At 50.8% G+C, this 21205-nt stretch overlaps 8 protein-coding genes across 8 annotated transcripts; 3 read left to right on the top strand and 5 right to left on the bottom strand.

Moving 5' to 3' along the window:
• Positions 1-323: 323 nt before the first annotated feature.
• Positions 324-2161, bottom strand: N7473_011289 (putative endo-arabinanase; the record flags this gene model as incomplete). Its single annotated transcript, XM_057157228.1, has 3 exons — positions 324-798; positions 929-957; positions 1033-2161. 3 exons carry the CDS (start codon positions 2159-2161, stop codon positions 736-738), a joined length of 1221 nt encoding a protein of 406 aa, XP_057003078.1. The 3' UTR covers positions 324-735.
• A 1028-nt stretch (positions 2162-3189) lies between these two features.
• On the bottom strand, positions 3190-5667 carry N7473_011288 (PX and BAR domain-containing protein). The gene is made up of 6 exons (XM_057157227.1): positions 5500-5667; positions 5178-5443; positions 4855-5121; positions 3738-4799; positions 3564-3677; positions 3190-3481 (listed from the first exon to the last, which is right to left on the bottom strand). The coding sequence occupies exons 1-6, from the start codon at positions 5591-5593 to the stop codon at positions 3386-3388; spliced, it is 1899 nt and encodes a 632-aa protein (XP_057003077.1). The 5' UTR covers positions 5594-5667; the 3' UTR covers positions 3190-3385.
• A 646-nt stretch (positions 5668-6313) lies between these two features.
• N7473_011287 (uncharacterized protein) lies at positions 6314-7336 on the bottom strand (the record flags this gene model as incomplete). The annotated part of the gene is made up of 1 exon (XM_057157226.1): positions 6314-7336. The coding sequence occupies one exon, from the start codon at positions 7334-7336 to the stop codon at positions 6314-6316; it is 1023 nt and encodes a 340-aa protein (XP_057003076.1).
• Positions 7337-7802: 466 nt separating this feature from the next.
• On the bottom strand, positions 7803-13142 carry N7473_011286 (uncharacterized protein; the record flags this gene model as incomplete). Its single annotated transcript, XM_057157225.1, has 9 exons — positions 7803-8648; positions 8701-9335; positions 9385-9525; positions 9579-10099; positions 10151-10690; positions 10740-10973; positions 11029-12010; positions 12063-12979; positions 13039-13142. The coding sequence occupies 9 exons, from the start codon at positions 13140-13142 to the stop codon at positions 7803-7805; spliced, it is 4920 nt and encodes a 1639-aa protein (XP_057003075.1).
• A 156-nt stretch (positions 13143-13298) lies between these two features.
• On the top strand, positions 13299-14186 carry N7473_011285 (protein transporter TIM23; the record flags this gene model as incomplete). The annotated part of the gene is made up of 3 exons (XM_057157224.1): positions 13299-13315; positions 13371-14091; positions 14163-14186. 3 exons carry the CDS (start codon positions 13299-13301, stop codon positions 14184-14186), a joined length of 762 nt encoding a protein of 253 aa, XP_057003074.1.
• A 667-nt stretch (positions 14187-14853) lies between these two features.
• Positions 14854-15354, bottom strand: N7473_011284 (uncharacterized protein; the record flags this gene model as incomplete). Its single annotated transcript, XM_057157223.1, has 1 exon — positions 14854-15354. One exon carries the CDS (start codon positions 15352-15354, stop codon positions 14854-14856), a length of 501 nt encoding a protein of 166 aa, XP_057003073.1.
• A 1924-nt stretch (positions 15355-17278) lies between these two features.
• Positions 17279-18893, top strand: N7473_011283 (T6SS phospholipase effector Tle1-like catalytic domain-containing protein; the record flags this gene model as incomplete). Its single annotated transcript, XM_057157222.1, has 3 exons — positions 17279-17414; positions 17480-17494; positions 17560-18893. The coding sequence occupies 3 exons, from the start codon at positions 17279-17281 to the stop codon at positions 18891-18893; spliced, it is 1485 nt and encodes a 494-aa protein (XP_057003072.1).
• A 1679-nt stretch (positions 18894-20572) lies between these two features.
• On the top strand, positions 20573-21181 carry N7473_011282 (uncharacterized protein; the record flags this gene model as incomplete). Its single annotated transcript, XM_057157221.1, has 1 exon — positions 20573-21181. The coding sequence occupies one exon, from the start codon at positions 20573-20575 to the stop codon at positions 21179-21181; it is 609 nt and encodes a 202-aa protein (XP_057003071.1).
• Between the last annotated feature and the right edge of the window lie 24 nt (positions 21182-21205).

Genomic DNA, 21205 nt, shown 5'->3' with positions numbered 1-21205 from the left:
AAGATCAGATGGGTCACTAAGTTTCAATCCTGCAAAATATGGAGTTGTTCATTGTCATTCTATTATGACCACGATGATTGTGCTTTACTCTAAATTATTGAAAGCCTCGCATGCTAGCAACAATGCAGTGAAAATAGAACATTGAATGAACATTTATCACCATACAATGGGAAAGTACTTGCCTGTGCACGGCAGCGATGGACACGAGCTCAATATCGAGGACGAGACAAAAGAATAATAGACAAAGCTTGCCAAGAAACACAGTACATAATCTGTATGTATTTCAACGCCTCCATGTCTATGTATAGATGGAAAAATGATATGTACAACATCGAAGCAAAACAGTCCAGATAACGTCACTTGAACAAAGTGACTGACCCGATAGAAGCCAGCAAAACACCCTTCCTGAATGACCTGGACACCAAAAAGGTGAAACTTGTCTCTAGCATTGACTATCCACATAAAATGCTGTGGGTGGTCCGAGTGCCATAGATCATTGGTCGCAATTCAGGATCCCAAGAGTCATGGATATGGTGTGGTGGGGCAGATATCACAGAGTCGGAGAGGTAGACCGTAGTCGAAGAAGAATCCGGGCATGTATATGTATACCGGCGATCGAAATGAGCGGTGGATTAACATTCTAGTCGGTAGAATGATGTATCGATATAGCGATGAAGAGAGGATACTTTGTCTATATGCTCGCGTCATACGTGGGTAAGCCAATCCTCCATCGCATCATGGCTGTGCAACGGGCCATCCATTGACATATTTCAGTGGATTGAAACCAAGTAATGCATCCTGTTCCACAGTGTTAGCTGATATTTCGAGATTCATGACGTTGCCGAAAGGGGGAATGAAGGAGGATCGGCGGGTAGGCCTGGACTATCCTGCTCGGTCCACAAGCGTGCCGGGAGAGATGAGGACTTACAGAAAATGCGAGGCCCACAGTTTTGTTTTCTGTATGATTCATATTTCATCAGTTTTTGTAATCGAGGATGAAGATGAGGATGTGGTGTGTTGATGCGGACTCACGGTAGTGATAGTACAGGATATCGGTATCGCCGACTCGAATCACACCTTGCCCGCCAGGGGCATAGGTTTCGGCGTTGGATCCGTAGATAACGGTGCCGCCGCCGTCGACCAGGTTCTTTCCTGACTGGTCGATATATGGACCGCGGGGATCTTTGGATCGTCCTACGCGGATACTGTATTCTGATCCAGCGGCGGGTAATTTGCCTCTATCCAGATCGCAGCATCGGCCGTGGCTAAACCAAAGATAGTAGTATCTGTCGTGGTATGAGGTAAAGGCGCCTTCGATAGCGTGCGGTCCGGTTGGGTCGCCGCAGAGGGAGTTCGCGTTTCGGTTCGGTGCGCTGATGGCATTCGGTTCGTAGGCGAGGTGTCGCGCATCTGGTTGGGTTGTGCTGACCGGGGAGATGAGGTCTTTGCCGAGGGGGATTTGATAGATACCGGTCCAGTAGCTTCCGAATGTCAAGTAGGCTGATCCGTCGGGTAGAACGAGTGTAGCCGGGTCAATGGCGTTGGAGATGGTATATGGTGCCACGTTAGATGCATTGCCTGTTCCTGTCTGGACAACCACACCGTGATCATGCCAGTTGCCCGGACCTGGGGATTGGGACGTGGCTACACCCACGGCGCTGTCCCGACATCCTGCCTTGCTCACACTGTAGTAGCAGTAGTAAGTACCGTCGACGGCGACGACTGTGGGAGCCCATGGGACGGCACGATCGCCCTTGGGGATAACACTGTTGGCATCTAACACACTACCGACATGCCTCCAGGGACCAGCCAGGGTCGGCGCGGTGTGAATGAAGATATGCTCGCCAACATGATACAGATAATACGTATCGCCAACACGGATGATATTCGGATCATGTGTATGCTGCCCCGTCTGACGTGGAGGAGGGAAATGGACAACGGCGTTATCACTCTGCAAACCCGCCTCGTCCCGAAGGTTCAAGCTGCGGCTAAGGCTAACGGTGAAGAGACATAACAGTCCCAATAGAATAAACATCTTCACCCAGCGTCGAGGAATTGATGGATACCAAAAGAACCGCAGAAACCACTCCTGGCGAAAATCAACCACGGTGGGCGAGGGCGGCATCGCCGACCGTGATAAGTGGCCGCTCCGGACGATCATCCTGGCGCTGCTCAATCCAGGCACTCATCGTTTTCGGTCTGGACGCCACGGCGTTTCCACCTGCCAGTGGTTAACAGGTACAACCGTGGGGATGTGGATTCAACGGGGTAACGATGCTGTTCGAGGGGTATGCCTTGTGGGATGCTACGCGGTCCACTGGCTCTCTCCCCCTCGAGGTGGGATCCACTAAGAGGGGAGTCGAAAGGGGATAGCAGCTGCAAGGCACGGAATGTTCGGTAGATCAACTTGAAGCTCAATTGCGTGGGATGCTTCGTCGGGGAGCGTTGAATTGGGACCCTCTTGCCCGGCGATGAATGCGGAAGACTACCGTGGCGTGTTATTGAGATGCGCGGGGCTCCGATTCATTTGTTCTGTTCGTCAACACATCCTTTGGATCTGTATAGACTGAACGAAACCTTGAATCTTTTCGAATTTTGTGCCTGTTATCGCAGGCCACAGGCACAGTTGACACCAAGCAAGGGCGAGTTCCAGCAGTCCTTTGCCTTGTCGAAGGTTGGCCCCGATCGGCTGCGGTTCCTGTCGATCATCACCGTCCTGAAGACTCCTACGGACCAACGAGATCGTCCCGTTCGCCACGGTCCCCACTGACATCCCACTCGTGCTTCATGTTCGGCGTCTGTGGAATGTGCCCTTTCCCATTCCCATCGCAGGGCTCGTCCTACTTACTCCTTTGGTTAGACCGGGGATTAGATCTTGCGGATAGGTTCTGAGATGTTCAGTGTGGGTATACCTTGAGAAGGTCTTCCTAACCTTTTCTTTCTCCAGTTCACTCCAAATCCAAGACTAACGTCCAAATCTCGAGATGGAAGGTCGTTGAAGCAGGGTTATCAAGGTCACACCGAACCACCACGAGCTTCAATGGGGTCAAGTTCCCCACTGTTGGTGTTCGGGTGGAGCCAAGAAAAGCCAAGAGACGAGACCCAAGAAACTTGGGGGTAGGAGGGTCCAGGCTCAAGCCACAAATCCTGTCTACTGTTTGTAACAAGATCCAGGTTACAAGGGAAACATTGTGTTCAAATGTAACCTGCTGAGGCCATCAAGGGCGTGATTATTCCAGCTATATTGGTAATTACGCCAGAAAGGAACCGAATACAAGAAAAGGGGGGGGGAAAAAGAAAAAGAGAATGCCCCCTGCAAGTCCAACACCATCGACGCCGAGCCCAAAGCTTGTAGAAAGTTACAAGAACCAGCCAAGCAGGCAATCTACCGCGCAACGATCTTGTCCACCTCGTCCTTGGCTTCGGTCCACGTCTCGAGATTCTTCCGTGCCCAGTCCAGGTGACAGCGCGCATATGCGACCTAAATAATAGAAAAACCGTGGTTAGTAGGATGATTTCCAGTGGAGAACGTGGGAACCGCAGCCGCTGTGCATATTGCATACCATGTAGCGTCGGAGGTCGGCTTCCTTGTCCTTCTGAAAGCGTTGCAGATCTTGCAGCACACCTGCACTAGCGTCCTTGGTATCCTTCTGTGATACCTCGAGTGCTTGCTCAAGCTGCATGAGAATCGTTAGCGTACCATACTCTTGACGTTTACAGATACATGATATACCTACCTGGATGAGACTTTCTTTGGTCTTGCCGATCTGATCCCGGCGAGTGCGCTCGGGATCAACATCGGCAAAGCCATGGATGGCGTGGCTGATGCGACCGAAGATCTTGTTCGTCACAAAGTTACCACTGGATGTCTTGCGGTGTACCGGGGACGATTGTGAGGGCTCGGGTGTCTTGTATGCGGGGCTTTGGGGTGGGGAGGAGCTGCCAATCGATTCGCCATGCGTGGGTGGGAATTCGGAGTCAGTGGAGGCGTCGGCCATGCTGCCACCTTCACTGCTGACGGCGGAAGAAGCAGATAGAGATCGCCGCGATCGAGGGCCATTGGACTGAGGGGAGGTGCGGTTGAGATACTGTTCGATTCGTTTAGCTTCGAGCTCGCTGCGCTCGAGGGAGTCGAGAAGCGTCTTCTTCTTAGCCAATTCATCTCGAGTCATATCTTCTTGGACGCGCTTGAGCACCCGGTATCGTAGTACATTGCGCACCACACTTGCGAACTGGGCACTCTCCCGCATCGGCTCGGCAAAGCTAGCACTCAATGCGGTGGATAGCTCCTCGGTCTCAATATAGGATGTATCCGCTGCCTGGCCGATGCGCTCGATCGCAGCAGCCACTGTCGGGGATTGTTCAGATAGAGAGAATCCATTGTAGCGCGCACCCAGCTCCATCAAATCAGCAGAAAGAGTCGAGAGGTGTGAAAGTGTCCGCCGGTTCACCCGCTCAATATTGCCCTGCAACAGCAACTCTAATTCTCGGGTCGAGGCTTCGAAGTTGATAAAGTACGGGTCTAGCTCCTGTTCGCTCAACTTGCGCGACTCGGGTGGGAAACGGCCGAGAACATCCGGGCCTGGATTGGGCACCGTAGGTCCCTCGTTTGTATCACCGGGCGATGAAGGGGGTCCTCCAGATCCGGAAGACCCGCTACCACCGTGCTTTAGCTTTGCGGACGAGGAGGGAACGGGGAGCCAGGCATGAGCTTGCGTTGGGTTTGCGGGGTCGAGAGGAGGAGCCTTGAGGTTGTTTTTAGGGACGGAAGAGGCCGGGTGGGAGTGCAACACCTCGTTCTACAAGCTCAATGTCAGCCGTCATCCACTTAATCACCAAAGGTTGACCACTTACCCAGCTAACGTTTGGATCCAAGAAACGCCACCACAATCCATCTTCCCGAATCTCTTTCATGCGACGACACCGGTTTAGGAATACTGCGAGCATGCGCTTCCGCAGTTCAATGATCGCTGTGTCTTCCTTCGCCTTAGTGGGTTTCGCGGCATAGTCGGCCATGCTATGCTTCTCAGGAATCGGAGGGACAACGAGTGTCGGATGCAAGTTCACAAGTGTTTGGCGCAACGAGGCAAACTCCGAATACCGGCGACGAACCTCCAGATCCTACAGCTCCCCCAGATATTAGCCTCGTCCGAAGCTTACTCCGCAGGTCAACATACCGCAGTCCGAATAGTATAGACGATAAAGCTTCCACCACCTTCATGATTCTTGCCGGCATCTGTAATGAGAATCGGCATTTCCGGGTTCTCATAGAGGATCTGCTCGATGCGACTATCGTATACACTCTTCCGCGGGTACTGTTGGCTTGCGGCTCCATAATCGGCTTCCTCGGGATCACTCAGATCCTCTGGATGGGAGATATAGTCTGGCGGGTCCAGGTTGGAGTCACGGCTGGATGGGGGTGTGGAATCATGCTCGAAGGAAGCTGTCTTGGGTCAGCACCATGGTAGAGCCATTTGCCTAGGATGAGAGATAGCTTACGGGGGGATATGGCGGCTGAGTGCAGTGAGTCGGATAGGCGGGACTCGTGTTGGTCGAATGCCCCATAGGGGTTGTTATCCTCGTCGTTCCACATGTTTCTGAGGATACCAAAGAGGTCAGGCACCGGTGCAACGGAGCCTTGGGAAGTCTTGGAAGTTGGAACTCAAGTTAGCAAAGCTGTGCCTGGGGGATCTGCGGGGAGAACCAACGTCACCGACTGCGGCGGGCGGAAAAGACCACTGACGAAGTGGCGCAGCTTAGATCGACAGTTGATGCCTGAGGAATTACTCCTCTTCCAATAGTCTAATGGTAATGCTACCTAAAAAGATGTTCATTATCTCAATCACCAACTCGTTACTTCTCAGATGTCTATAACTGTGAATTCTCTGGCACCTTTGACAGGTGCAGTGTCTCATCACCGGGCAGCTTTGCTTACCTCTAAGTATGTAGATTTGACAGTTTCTTCCCGCAACGAATTTATTGAATGCCCTCTGCTCAATCAGAGCGCCCATTCACTTTCAATGAACCAACTTTTTCCCTACAGTTTGAAACATGTTGGATTCGTTCATTTTATCGATGTATATAGGTTTCAAATTGATGAAATGGTCATTGTGTCTCCTCAAACTATGATAATATGATAGCATATGGGTGTATCTCTGTGTGATATCGATTGCTCAAGAATCAATCCGGCACCCATCTGAATCAAATCGGCTTGTCTGAATTTGGTAGAATATAAAATAGTGGCCGCCAAATTCACGCACAATTACTCTGTTCGAATCTTGCTGGGCAGACCCAACGGTTCAAAACATCTGCTTCACCAACCGGCGTCGAAGGCTGTCGTGTTCTGGTTGTTGTCCTGTGAGCCACCTTCGCGGTGACTTCCTCGACCACTTTTATGGCCTGTCCCATTGCTACCACCTTGGCTACCCTTGTTGGAGCTGCAATTTGCACTTTCCTTGGGGTTTGTCCATTCGTCGTCCCCGCGATGGCTTCCGTTGTGCTGGCTGCCATTGCTTTGATGGTTGTGTTGGGCGTCGTAGTCATCCCAGGAGAAACTATTGCCATCTTGGTTGTTTTGGCTGTCTTGCTGACCACAGTTGCCCTCCTGCTGATCTTGCCTCGGGTTGTCGTTCCCCCAGCTGTTGTTGTCCTGCTGATCCTCTTGGGGCTGCTGATGGGCCTCTCCATTGTTGTCATTGTTGTTCCCCTTTTTGTTCTTTTTCCCTTTGGACGGGTTATTCGCTTGGTTCCCTTGGTTGTTCTTGTTTCCTTGCTTGCTCCCCTTCCCCTTGTTTTTCTGGCCATTCTGGTTGTTGTTGTTCTGGTTATTTTGGTTGCCCTTCTTGTGCTTCTGTTTCTTTCCCTGGTTTTGCTGCTGCTGCTGCTGCTGCTGCTGTGGTTGCTGTTGCTGTTGATGTCTTTGATCCCGCCGATGCGCTTGCCGCTGCTCGCTTTCGGCGCGGGAACCTGGATGTCGCCGATCTGGGGACAGATACTCTCTTCTGAACCCACGAGTCCGGAAATGGGCATCTTCCTCGTTGGTACGGCGAAGGATCACGTAGTCTGGCTCCATGGGGTCCCGGGGGATGGGTCTCGTACTCGGTCGTTGCCAGGCATCTGATCTGTATTTGGGACGAGGAATGTAGTCACCTTGATGGTCACCTCTCTCCAAATCATAGTTGGCATGCCGTCGGTTGCCCATGACCCTCGCTCGGGCTTGGCTAGCCATGACTCCCATACTGACATGTCGGCGGTACCAGCAGAAGACCAACCATCCAATTGTAACAATGAGTAGCAGGATGCCAATGAGAAGGGCAATGAGCTGGCTCCCCTGCATGTCGAGGAGGCCCTGCCAGCCACCGATCACTGGTAGGCGATTCGTAGCGACGTAGTCAGGTATCTTGATGATAGGCTCGAAGGATTAAGATGCGAGATCGTAAGGTTCTGTAGGTTGTGGCCGAGACCGGCCTGCAGCAATTGATGGAAATCTCCGATATTTTGAAATAGAAGCTGGTGGGGGAGACTCCCACTCCGCCTCGATTCGGAGTGATCGATAGAAGGTTGGTAAATTAAACGAAGGGAAGACAAATCAAGAGAGGTCAAAAGATGAACAGGAATCCCCAGGAAGCAATTGAGATCCTTTATCGAAACACTCGATGGGAAAATGCGAAATAAGGAAGCAAACCAAACAGGCAGGAGGGAGGGAGTTTGATTCGCGCGAAGAGGTACGTGAAGGGGACGCGACCAGATGAGCAAGTACAGCCTTCAAAAAGGAAAATTGGTATTGTCTATACTAATATGCTCTACTTTTGTTGCCCCGTTGCACCGCCACTCTTTAATACAACCCGCATTCGCGATAGCCAGTCATCGTGGAGAGATGCCTTCTGGCCAGCATCCAACAGATCCTGTATTTGCCTGCGCAAAGCAACCTGCTCGACATCCAAAGCCTCTGGAACATTGAAGCTCTCTGATGTAAGTGCAGCAGCAATGCTGATGACACGAACACCCAATGTGAAGGACTCTGGCTTGGAAGTCCAGCCCAGCAGCCCATCTGAGCCTGAATCCTGGTTCACGAGCACGAGCAAGTGGTCCAAACCCTCAGACACCCAGCTCGAGATTTGCCTTATCAAAGTGTCTGGATAGGCATTGCGCTTCAATTGCAAGAGCACGCGAGACCAGACATCAACTTCATGCACTTCGTCAATGAAGAGATTCTGCTTCTCCTCAACAAATAAGACGGTGCTCTCCTGGCAGTGCTGTGCCATGAGAACAGAGACTGGCACAAGGCTTGATTGATTGTCAGATCCGCTGATGCGAGACTCCTGCCCGGTAAGGTACCGAATGACACGACGAGCAAAGTAAACAGAGTCAGAATAATGATCGGTGATGAGAGTAGCAAGTAGCTTGCTTCCATTCAGGGGCCCAAGGGCAAGCGCTGAGGTGGGCGAGACTGAAGAATAGGAGAGCACCCATGAAGCAGAGGTTGCGGCAATGTCCCGAAGTTCCTCGTCGTCATCGTTGAGCATGTCATACAGAACCAAATAGACGTCGAGCAGAACGGCATCTGCGCGCGCTGAACCACCTTGAGGGCGTAGAGCCTTGGAAAAGCTTTGAACAGATGCTACAGCTGCGTAGCGGGTAGTAAATTCCTAGCATTATATGTTAGTAATTGGCTTGCAATATTTGCATGGGACAACTCACCGTTTCCTCCCTGAGAGCAGACCGCAGCTTGATAACCCAACGTTGGATATCGTTCTTGACTGAAGGCACTGACCGATCTTGAATCGAAGAAGCTCGAAGAGCAAGAAGGCATCCGAGAAGTCGAAGTTCTGCATCGGTAGCATGTCGATTCCATTGCTTGATGTCCGACTCGGGCTTGAAGCTCTTCGCCAACTCATCATACGGAAGGTTGAACTCGGAGATAACGTCTGGTGACGAGTCCAGCATCTCCTCCAGCACAGTGGCCAAATTAGAAGCAGCCAGTGTCTTAGAGTCCACTGGGTGGGCACCCTGGATGATTGAAGAGTACAAGTTCACCAACGGCTTCCTGTAATTGATGAATTCAGCGAAATTTTCGGGTAATTGTTCCAGAATCCAACTGCCGGCATCAGCGTCAAACTGTGAGATGCTGTGGTAGAATGCAGGAATTCCAGTCCACTCCTGTGAAATGAGCATTTTCAACAACGTACACCACGCAAGAGCTCGTCGAAGAAGAGCAGATGCGCGAGTGCGGCTGGCAAGGTTCCATCCGGCTTGGGAAGCATCGAAAGCGTGGCCGAGAACTCCGTGAAGGTCATGTTCATTGTAAATTTCGTTCACGAATGAACCGATTCGATCTGGGAGAATATTAGCTTGATGAATCAAGTCACCCCAAGTGCAACGTACCTTCAGCTTGGGCCGCAATGCTCCTCTCAAGGGTATCATTCAACGTCTCAATAAGGCAAGCTGCAACGGAAGGAGATTTGGCAGCGGCGAACAACTTTGCCAAGACATCTCGCAGAGTCGCGAGTAGATCGTCAAGGTGGCCTATGAAGGTCAGTGGAACCGCGGTCATATCTACTTGGATTGATGAGTCTTACTTGTCCAGAATGCGTCGGTCGACGCTGCGAAACGGCGGAGAGAGTATCGAACACAGAGAGCAATGCTATGGATATAGTTCTCGGATACATTCTCCTGGACAAGATTGACCAAATACTCAACATCCTTGAGAATGTTCGTCCGGGTCAGCAAAGATGCATAAACACGAGCGGCATGCTCTCGAATGCCCCATACTGGGCTCTGGAAGTGCGCGAGCACAAGACTGCATAGCTTGGTGTCATAGTCATCTCCAATGGTAGGCACCTTCTCTCCAATCAACTCCAAGGCGGGGAAGATTCGTTCGGTGACGATATCAGTTCCCTCTTGAGCAGTTGTGCCTTCGGTTGGTGCCAGGAGCTTGGAAAGCAGCTCAAGTAGACCGGGGTACTTCGGGAATGAAATCTTGGATCCTGGTTCAGATCCCGACACGCCGCCGAATCCAGCTACAGCTCCAGGAACCATGCGACACATTCTGGTCAACAGAGCGCGGAAAAGCATCAGACCAGAATTGCGAAGTGCCCAACTGAAGAGAGGATGTTAGTACGAACCATTAGACGATGGATCAATCACTTACATAGGCGACCCGAGCCGTTCGGCAGACAGCGTAAGTGCGGGCATAATGAAGGGCTCAGTAAATGGGCCGAGCTTCGTGTTGGTGAAGATATCTTTCAAGCAGTTCATGGCGTGGACTTGAGGAAGCTCCAAGTACTGCTGTTCCTTATTGTATTCGACGGGCAGACGAGAAATTTCGTGAAGGTCATCAATGGCCTCTTTGAAGAAGGGCGTTCTGTGCAAAGAGCAGAGTATACCCGTGACCAGTGCAGGCAGACCAGCCGACCGTCGAGTCAGCTTTGAGGCAGACTCGAAGATTGTAGCTCTGGCCTCCTTGTACCAGCCCTTTGGAAGTTCTTGGATGGATGCATCCTTTGAACTACTGCATCGTTCACAACAGGTAGCAAAGGTCTGGGAGACGGTTGAGAAAGCTCCACGGTGTCGTAACTCAGCGAGTTGTGTGAAACTAGCACGGCCAACCTTTTCAAAGTCTGCAAGTTTAAGCCCATCCGGACCATATGGCCCATAGGTCGTATTGAACATGGTCGCATGAAGTAGTAAGCTATCTCTATTAGCGATAATCTTCTTCCCAGTGAGAACCCGACACATACCTGGACTCTCGAAGAGCTCTCCATGAATAAGAGAGGATGTCTTTGGGACCCACTGCAAGATCTTCGATTGGGTCGTCGGTATGGCCCTCAGGAGAGTCGATGCACAGAACTGGCTTCACCTCTTCCCAGACCCTGTCACAGATCGATACGATGCGATCATGGATTGACCGCCAGGCTCCAACATCCGGACCATTCAGGAGAAGGGCATGGAAATCGGGCATCAACACAATATATCTGAAATATTTATAATTAGTCATAGACCATATCCCTGTATTGAGCATCGACTTACCGTAGTCCAGACATGTACCCATGAAGAGGAGCTTCACGCAAAGTCGAGTTGAACAGGCCCTTCGAAGACGACAATCGTTCCTCCAACTTGGTCAAAATTGAGTTGACGACTGACGTCTTTGTAGACCACCAGTCTGAGCCTGCTGCAGAAGAACTGGTTGATAGAGCTGCACAAAACAGAATGTGATAGAGGCGGGCCACCGTATCCGCATGGTCAGCTCGACTAGTGTTGCTTGCAGTGAGCTCAGCTCGAGTCAGAGCATCTGTCAAGCGCATGCACACAGCTGGAGAATGATCGGCCGCGGCTTCGAAACCGCCTATCAAAATATCTTGAGGGAAAAAGTTGATGATCAACAGAGAAGTCTGTCTTACTTCCTCGAATGGGTCAAGAAGTAGATCGACCAACAGCCGGAGCAGACGAGGCTCGAAGACATTCATATGAGACTTCCAGCGTGTTTCAACTTCAGACTTTGCTGGCGGGATGTTCGTACGTGGGTCGAGATTAGACTCCAGCAAAAGCTTGAGAGCTTTCAAGGCACTGATATGTCGTGGGTACGATGCAGTGACAACGAGATCGCCCGCGATTAAATCGATGTATTTCCTCAAGAAAGCCATCGTGACATCATCGCTCTTAACCAAGCCAGAGGGCAAGCCAGAAGTCGCCTGTGATGCCGCTTCTGTAGAATATTGTTGCTTGAGAATGCCACTCTTGAGACGAACTATGAGCTTGCGGGTAAGACTCATGATTTCACCCCTGCTGTAGGAATCAGAGTCGGCATGCATTGACGGAAGACCACGAAGAATTGAATCAGTGGCAGCTGATGTGAATGGCTTGATAGTCGAGAACGCAGTCACTAAGAGCGACAAGGCTGCAATGCGAATGTTCGGTTCACGGTGGAGCAGGAAATTGCCCAGTACCTCGCTCTTAAGCACGAGTTTCTGCGGAGTACCCTTCTTAGATTCGCTGGGTTTAGAGCCATCATCTACCAAGGTCAGCAACTGCACTTTCAGGCGTTTTGGTGTTGTTCAACTTACAATCTTCATGGACAAGATTGGTCTTCTTGCCTATTTGCAAAGCTGCGAAAAGAAGAATATACTCTTTATCTTCGGCATCTGTCATGTCACCTGTCAGAAGACTCTTGAGGGGCAAGCTCTCCACAAAAGCCATAAAGCCACTAGGATCGGCTGAGAAGATAGGCTGAAGGATCTGGGTTGACATGGCTTCCAGGTTGTCCACAATATGAAGCATCATGTACCGAACAGGCGCGACCCAAATCGTGGATACTGACCACTCTGAAGATTCAGACTTTAATTTCTGCAAAAGAGCCCCCAACACGTTTCCACATGCTCCGGAAAGATCACGACTGTTTGTCTGGGTAAGAAGGCCAAGCACGAAAACCTTTGCCGCCAACTCCTTGGACGGGTCGCTGGAAAGCTCTTCGGAGTTGATTGGAGACAGAGCTTCCTGAGCATTCTCGAAAACATGCACCCATTTTTGCTGGCTCTCTCCAAGCCATTTTCGTAGCAAGGAGATAAAATCAGAGCCAGAGATGGCGCCTTTGCGGATAGCAAGCTCGAAGCACACCAGGGAAGCCTTCAGTCGCGATCTAGGCTCGCCGAGCACAATACTGGGAATGATTGCATCTGTGACTGCTTTTTGAATGTCGTCCTTCTTGGGCCCGTGAATATACTTGGCCAAGAGGTTAATCAAGGAGCCCAAAAGCTGCTTGAGTGGCTTCGGCTTCGCATCTTCATATCGGCTCAGGAATACCTCAAAAACAATGAGCCAATTTTCCGTTGACAGAGCCAATTGCTTTGTTTTTTCAACTTTGGAAGTAGCAGCAGCATCCAGAAAAGCTGAGACTGCATTGCAGGCGGCTGCCGTATGCTGGTTCGACAAAGATGGCGTTGAAACCGTCTGGATCAAGGACTGCCAGACTCGGTTCACTTTTCTATTCAGGTATGAGCATTAAGATCGATTTCGTGAATTTTCAAATGTATTACAACTCACTGGTTATCGTCACAATTCAAGGCGAGCTTGACAAGTTGACCTTTGGCAATATCTTGCAGAGTCTTTTCTGATAAGAATTGTACGTTCTGTGCGATGTCATCCATGTTGGTTACGGTAGCACGCTGAGCGCTACGAGATGTTTCAGCATTCATCACCAATGCAATTCGGCATGACCTGATATCTTTGCAATCAGACTGTACTCCAACTCCACAGAAATATTGAAATTGTCCGAAGCTCCCCGCGATGCCTCAGGCTTCAACATGGCCATTTTTTGGATGTGTGATTCCCAAAGTGGACTAGTGTCGGGCTAACTATATTCCGCGGTGTCCCAGTCACGGGACCGAAGTTTTTGCTGGTCGCCGACAGTCGGTGGAGCTGCGATCAAGGGCCAGCGTTCTCCTTCTCCGACTCGTCGTCGTGTATTTTAATAACCTCATATCCCTACCTCCTCCGCCATCATGCCTATCTGGGACAACCTCAGCGGCCGCAAGGAGACCGCGGCCCCCCTCTCCTTACGACTCCTCCAACGCCCAAGATGCTTCTTCTTTCCTTTCCGAAGTCGCCATTCCCGATCCCTCCAGACTCCATCCCCTGGCCGGCCTGAACCAGGATACTCTCGATTATCTGACCCTTGATGATTCTGCTCTTGATTCTTTGCCCGGTTCCCGCTCCGTTTTGCCTTCTCGCGGCTGGTCCGACGACCTTTGCTATGGTGCCGGCACCACATACTTGGCCGCTCTGACTGTCGGTGGCGCATGGGGTCTTGCCGAAGGTCTGAGGAAGACGCCAGTCACTGCTCCTCCTAAGATTCGTCTCAACGGTGTGCTCAACTCAATCACCCGCCGGGGTCCGTTCCTCGGCAACTCCGCGGGTGTGGTTGCGATGGTTTACAACGGCTTCAACTCGGCTATCGGATATGCGCGCGGCAAGCACGATTCTGCCAACAGCGTGGTGGCCGGTGCCCTGAGTGGCATGCTTTTCAAGAGTACCCGTGGTGTTAAGCCAATGATGATCTCCGGAGGCATCGTAGCTTCAATTGCTGGTGCTTGGGCCGTAAGTTTCCGAATATGACGCAGCATTTATCTACGAGCCCTCGACCCTTGCTAACATGCTTTTCCCTGCAGGTGACGCGAAAGGCCTTCTTTTAAATAATACTGGCATGAACCAGTCTCTGTCTTACTATCGTCCTCCCGGATAGCCCGAACAACCATACCCTTTCTGCCCTACTATCCATGACCCCGGCGGTAGCCGATCACCGCCAGCTTCTTTCTCCACCTGCAATGTATTACAACGGCTTTTTTTTACTCTTTTCCCTTGCAGATCTCTTCACTCCGGCGCTCAAAGCATCCATGTTTCGCATTTCTGCGTGGGTTGGGAATGGGGTGTGTTTCTGGGTTTGTACTTTTTATTGCTTTTTGTCTGTGTACATAGAAAAGTCTCTTGCATTTCTGGGCTTATTGACTACGACGCTTGTTTTGCAGTGTCTTGTCCTGTATCCTTAATTCTGCGAGGGCTTACAATAGAGAATTATTACGCATCCAAGTTTCAGTACTGTCCGGTGAAGATCAGATACAACCTGCATTGAATGTTGATCAAATGAATGAGCTTACTGGGGAAACTTGAATCCGATCTCCAGACTCTGACAGCACCGAAGAATGGCAACAAAATTCAAGCGCTTCGGGAGTCATCTATGATATTAAATCTCCTAATCGCCGAATCTCGAATCCCGAAACATCCGAAATATCCCGAGACAAAGTTATATATGCAAATCCACCAACTTTTGCATCGACCCAGGGAACCAAGTCTGTGACGACCCTAAATAAAATGGCCCATTACCGACCCGGCAAACAAAAGACCAACCATACCAATGGCAGACTTGGACAAAGAGCTAGGCACAAAAACCCCCGCAGCGTTGGCAGTCGAACTCGCAATGGCACCGCTTGAAGTGGCCGAAGACGTGGAATCAGCAACGGTACCCATCGCACTGAGGGTGACAACTCCAGTCCCTGTAGCAGTGGCAGTTGCAGTCGCGGTGGCATTGGCATGGGTGTTGCACCAAACTTGACCAGGCTCGGATGCCTTGATGAGGCATTCGGCTAGATCGCCAACGCTCTGGCCTTGAGCCAGACAGTAATAATCGCAGCTGTCGTACTCGATGATGGAAGCCGAGGAGCAACACCTGCTCATGATTGCTGAGTAGTTGCTCCTCATTGGCATTGCGCAGGCGGCATCGTGCGTGGGGATGTCGTACAGCTTCGCGTGGCAGCTGGAGGTTGCCGAAGCGGAGGTGGTAGTCGAGGTGGTAGTGACAGTCATGGTGTTGTTGAGTTGTGATGAATTGAATGAATGGGAGTATATTTGAATGAGTGGATGAGGTGAAGACTTCTTTGAAAGAGATGTAGCTGAAAGAGGTCGCTTGAGGTCGCTGACAAGGGACTGAGGTTTCAGAACCTGTTATATACCAATGATTCGGCAATGATAACTGATATCTTCAAAATGACGGCTTTTCTTTTCCCACTCAGCCTCAATATTTTGATAGACTCAAGGGGCCTGAGGGTCTCGAAACGACCAACCGAATTGCCATACCGGTTTTTGTGGATATCCCCCATCCACCTGCTGCATATCGTGGACTATTCGCGACTCAAAGATCCATTTTAGCTGACGAAATGTCTCAAACTCAGGGCACTCGCTTAGGAGGTTGTGGATAAAACGCGTCTTGGAGAAAGACCACTAGGTTTGTTTATCTCATCACCATAAGGTCCTAGTGGACCTATTTCAGATCATTCCTAGGGGCCAAGTGACGCGTCTTTCGTAGTTTCCATGATACATCACCCTGCTATCACATCAAATCTATCCATTCTGAAGTTCTGACGACTATCAATCGGCTATTCAGCTCAATGACACTCGAAAGCTTGTCCTATATCTAGTTCAGGCATAGGTAAATCTAGAGCGGCGAACCTTCGGCCAACGCGCGCAGTACTTTCAGTCGACAGCTCTCATGTAACATATCTTTCTACTCATTTCGGCTACTGTGAATCAAGTGCTTGCCCAAGCTAAGTCCAGGCAAGTCTGCACTGTCAATCGTGTCTGCCTAACTCATGCTATACTATTTTGATGTTGAATCTAAATATAATTCTTCCTGGTTAAGAAGCCTGGCGATCGGAAGTTGTCGGCTCATTCCGATTAATCTTTACCCGGCTGACCCCCATATATCAAGGAACCCAATTTGAACATGCAAGTGGGACGGTGGCTTTGTGGGGATCGCCGTCTTGATCGCGCCATGAAGACCGGCTTGCCGTTTCCATCTATAGTTTCGGCAGCACATCCATGAATCAAACTCCGTGAATCCGTTCCCTGAATATCAGGCTTTTATATTTGTGAAACTCATCAGCATCCTTCAATTTGCTAGCTATGCATATATCTCTCCTCGATAGCGTATTATGCATTCAGTTATTGCTCGAACAAAGCGGATCTGGTCCACCCAGAAAAATATATATCAACATGAAATCTGAAGACTGCAGGTTCGAGAAACTAAATTAGCAATAGCTAACCGTAACTTCCACAGCAGGCATGTTGATTGCTGCAGAAGCTGAGTTGAAGCAGCTATATATCTACACAGCTAGATTCAGACCTAGCATAATGGCTTTAGCACATACATGGCTACCGAAATTTCGTTCTTTCACGCTGAATCAACGAGAATAGTTGATACCGAGCAATCGCTAGCACAAAACAAAAGGATAGTCAGTAGTAGGACTGGAGACATCGCATTAACCTCTGCCAGAAACTTAGGGGGTTGATACCATGACGTCTTGGGAGGTCGAAAGAGCAGGTGGCGCACTGTCAATCCCGACAAAATCGAGCTCTGCAGATGAACTGTGGGGCGGCAGCTCCTTTCTGGTTAATGACCATGACGATCTCGTCAGGAGCGTCGCGCATCGCAACCTTTCCTCCGCTAAACACGGTATGGATCACAGATGGATCACCACGCGCTTTCAGCTGCCCCACCACACGGTTTCGTCTTCAAATAAAAATTAGCTTCACTGACGGACAGCAGGTCTTGGAGCTGGCCAAGTCGCGAATAGTGTGGCCCGCAGCTCAACAAAAGCTAACCCGAAATCGAGATGATTGACACGGCAGACACGAACGATGATGATCGCTGCATCATAAATAAATAGACCAACGCAGCAGCTCCTCCCTTTCCCTGCAATCGCAGCAACGCTTTCTTGCTCAGCATACCATCATGGCGGGCGCATCTCAATCACCACCAGTCCAAATCGTCCTTTGTTTCGATGGAACGGGGAACACATTCGAGGTCAATGGCACAGACACCAATATCCTGAAGATTTGTCGCATGTCGCCACGGTCTGATCACCAATGTGAGTTGGCTGTCATGTTGTCTCTGCTAGTCAGATTTAGTGAGCTAACACCCTGCCTCTGTTAGTGGTTTATTACCAGCGTAAGTTCGCGCCCATCGTCGCAGTGCCTCATCAAAAGTAAGTATAAAATTTGACAAGTACACAGCGGGAATCGGCACCGAAATCACGCCAGGCTCCCTGGCAGCCACGACTCTGAAAAAGAGCAGTCGCCTAGGCGGAAGCAAAACACTCAGCCAAGCTCTGGGAAAGTCATTCGATCGCCATGTCCTGGGTGGCTACCGCTTCCTCATGCGACACTACCGCTCGGATGGAAACATCTACATTTTCGGCTTTTCTCGTGGAGCTTACACGGCGCGTTTTCTAGCAGAAATGCTGGACTACGTTGGGCTGCTGGGCCCTGACAACGAGGAGATGATTCCGTTTATCTGGGACGCTTTCTCTAGGTGGAAATTGACTCGATACAATGGGGACACAGAGAAGGGCAGCTGGGAGCAAATGCAGGCAAAGCAATTCATGTACAGTTGTCGAGACACGTTTTGTCGTCCGATGACCAGAGTTCGATTCTTGGGCTTGTTCGACACTGTGAATAGCGTTGCGGACTTTGAAATCAACAATGACGACAGCTCGAGTGCTCGCGTGATACGACATGCTGTCAGTATCGATGAGCGCAGAGTCAAGTTTCAGCCGGTGCTGCTACCACGGTCTCGCGGAGGATTTGGACGAAAGACGGCAGTACCCGCCGTCAATAGCTCCCCTGAGGAAGACGGGGGCACTGAAGACAGCGAGAACGCTGGCAAAGAAGCTAGCAAGGCTTTCGGACAGACCCCGAATGCCGATGCGCAAACCGAAGCGCCTGACGAGGATGATGAGGTCCAGGATGTACAGGAGGTGTGGTTCCCCGGCAGCCACGCCGACATTGGTGGCGGTTTCAGCGTGGAAGAGGGTGAAGCGTGGCAGCTAAGCCATGCTCCACTCGTCTGGATGGTCCAAGAGGCCCAGCGGGCTGGGCTTGAATTTGATCAGGAAAAGCTGCAGCTCTACAATTGTCTGGGAGAAGAGCACCTAGATCCGTCCTCGGTTGCACGCTTCCGCCATGCCCTTGTGACTTCGAGCGCGAAAGGTGCTCTGCACGATCGTCTTGGTTTCGGCACCGGTCTGTCGGCTGTTTCTGTTCTCGCCTGGCGCTTCATGGAGTATATTCCCATACGCCGCGCGAGCCTGATGGAGAGTGGCAACTGGGAACTAATTCACTGGCCACTGCACCGTGGTTACCCTCGCGATATGCCGCTTGATGCCGAAATTCATGGCTCTGCTATCCACCGAATGCAAAAGGATCCGAATTATCGCCCCGGAAATGTCATCGTGGGTGGTGGTGGTCGGGGTGTCAAACGCGCTCCTGAGGCATATGGGATTGGTAACTTGAAAGTCCATAGCCATGAAGGGGACCTGGTACGACATACATACGTCCAGAACAGATGAAGGATTTTCTACGCATTCTTCTTTGGAATGATCTAGGCCTTGCGTGGTATATGAAGTGATAATCTAATCTGTCTTATTCTACTAGAGTCCCTTCGTAAACAGTGACCCAAGTAACCCAGAATGCATACGCGTAGAACTTATGATTTCCTTGCTAATTGGGACCAATTGACGACTCAGTAATTACATGGAAGTATCCGGTCAATAATCATTGCTCCCGAGTCCCGATTTAGCAGGGCCATCCGTGATCCGTGTTGGTCCTTAGTTAGGGGTCAAGCCTCACATAGATCGGGACCGGCGGGTGCCGATGCGGGGAGGCAAATTTGTGACGAGAAGAATTGATTTTTGTTATCCTCGCCAACGTCCCGAACATCCACCAACCCTCATTCAAAAAAGAGTTCGTGGGGATGCCGAATAGCTCTCAAGCCACAAATGTGAAGGCTCCCAAATCGCGTACGAAGACTTTCACGGGCTGTTGGACCTGCCGGGCCCGTAGGGTCAAATGCGATGACGAACGGCCGCATTGTCGTCGCTGTTCCCGAAGCGGCTGGCAGTGTCAGGGGTATGGGCTGCGTCTGGGATGGTCCCAAACGCCAGGGACTCGATCGCAACGACGACAGATATGGTTGAGTACTCCTGAGTCGACGCAGGATCTGTCCTCGGCAGCGGTGACGGCGCTTCTGGCAGAGCTGGACGGTTGGTCTGGAGACGGTTCGTCTCAGCAACGAGGGCCTTTTACGGTGTTTTCCACGTCTAGTCCTGGGTCGGATGAACCCAAGTCTGCAGAAACTTTGAAGAGAAATAGCGCATACTCATCGCCCTCGCACGATACGGAGATTGCAGAGGACGCTGTTGACCAATGCATCTCAATCCCGCTTATGCCAGATCAGTCGGCTTCTAGCAGTGATTGCAGGACTGGGCCGTCGCCAGAACAAGTCTCAGAGGCCTTGAGATCTACGAGTACTTTATCATCAATATCTAGCCCTGATAAGTGGCCCTCGCCAATGCCATCTGAGTCTCCCGATTCAAGCGACAATGATCGGACCGAGATGGTCTCGATAGTCAATTGCCAAACCCCGAACAGGGAGCGTCGTTTTGACCAGCATCAACGCAAAGATCTGATTTTAATTCCATCATCATCGACAAACCCGTCTCCCATGATGGCCTTAAATCCTATACAGCTTCCGAGACCCGAAACAGAACTCGTGCACCACTGGGTGGTTTTTCTGAGCGGCAACATGCTACTGATCGACACCCCCGATAATCCCTGCAGAACAATATTCATGCCAATGGCCCTCAAAGGCCTTGATGCGGCTCCAAACGAGCCTAATATACACCTCTCCATATTCCATGCGATATGTGCCTCCTCGGCGTTCAGTCTTTTCCATCTCCGCCGAGACCCACGATATCTGTCTGTGGCGATGTATCATGATCAGCTGGCTCTGCGCCATTTGCGCCACAATTTACAACGGGTGAAACGGCTAGATGAGCCCACCTTAGCTGCTGTGCTTACATGCATCACCGCTGAAGCTATGTCCGGACGAAGAAGTCGGTGGAGAACACATGTCGCTGGTGGACTTGGCCTTTTAGAAAATGAGATTCTTGGAGGCTGGGTCCCGGGGCCGATAGCGTCTCGCTTGTTGCAAAGCTATTTATCGCTTTCATCGCTCTGCAGTCTTCCCATGTCGTCGCAGCTGATGGCCTTACTCAATGGATCGTCAGATCTACGGCACTATCTGGAGCGCTCGCATGGCATTACGGCACCTTTGGTTCAATACCTGGCACACATCACGTTCCTCGCAGAATCACAATCCGACTTCTCGATGGAGGAGTTGGATCGTCTCGAGTTGCAGCTTTATCTCAATTTTCCGAGCTTGTCCACGCCTGATGCCCCTGGGTCAATCATCATTCAACACGCCCTCAATTCTTTCTACTACGCTACTATCATCTATTTCCGACGAACTCTGCGTCAAGCGCCACTCTGCGAGATCCAAGATCTGGTTGAGAAAGCCATTCAAGAGTTGGAGGCTATTGACTTGTTAAGCAACGACAAAGGAGGCTGTCCCTATAATTGGGCCAGTTTCGTCGTCGCTGCTGAATGTGAACGGGATGATCTTCAAGCCCGGATGCTAGCCTCATTCGACCGAAAGAGTCGCCATGGCATTCAAAACATCAACATCCTGGGCGAGATTGTACGAGAGCTCTGGCAGCGACGTGCATTGGCTCCGGAAAAGGATATCCATTGGCAAGAGATTGCTAAACAAGCAGACTTTGACATTATGCTCGTATAGATGCTGGCTACCTATACGGGTGAA

This window comes from Penicillium subrubescens (genome assembly GCF_028828155.1).
Source record: "Penicillium subrubescens strain IBT 31985 chromosome Unknown utg000010l_segment0_segment0, whole genome shotgun sequence".
NCBI lineage: Eukaryota > Fungi > Ascomycota > Eurotiomycetes > Eurotiales > Aspergillaceae > Penicillium > Penicillium subrubescens.
The sequence above is the reverse complement of the archived record's forward strand: the minus strand, read 5'-3'. Positions and strand labels throughout refer to the sequence as shown.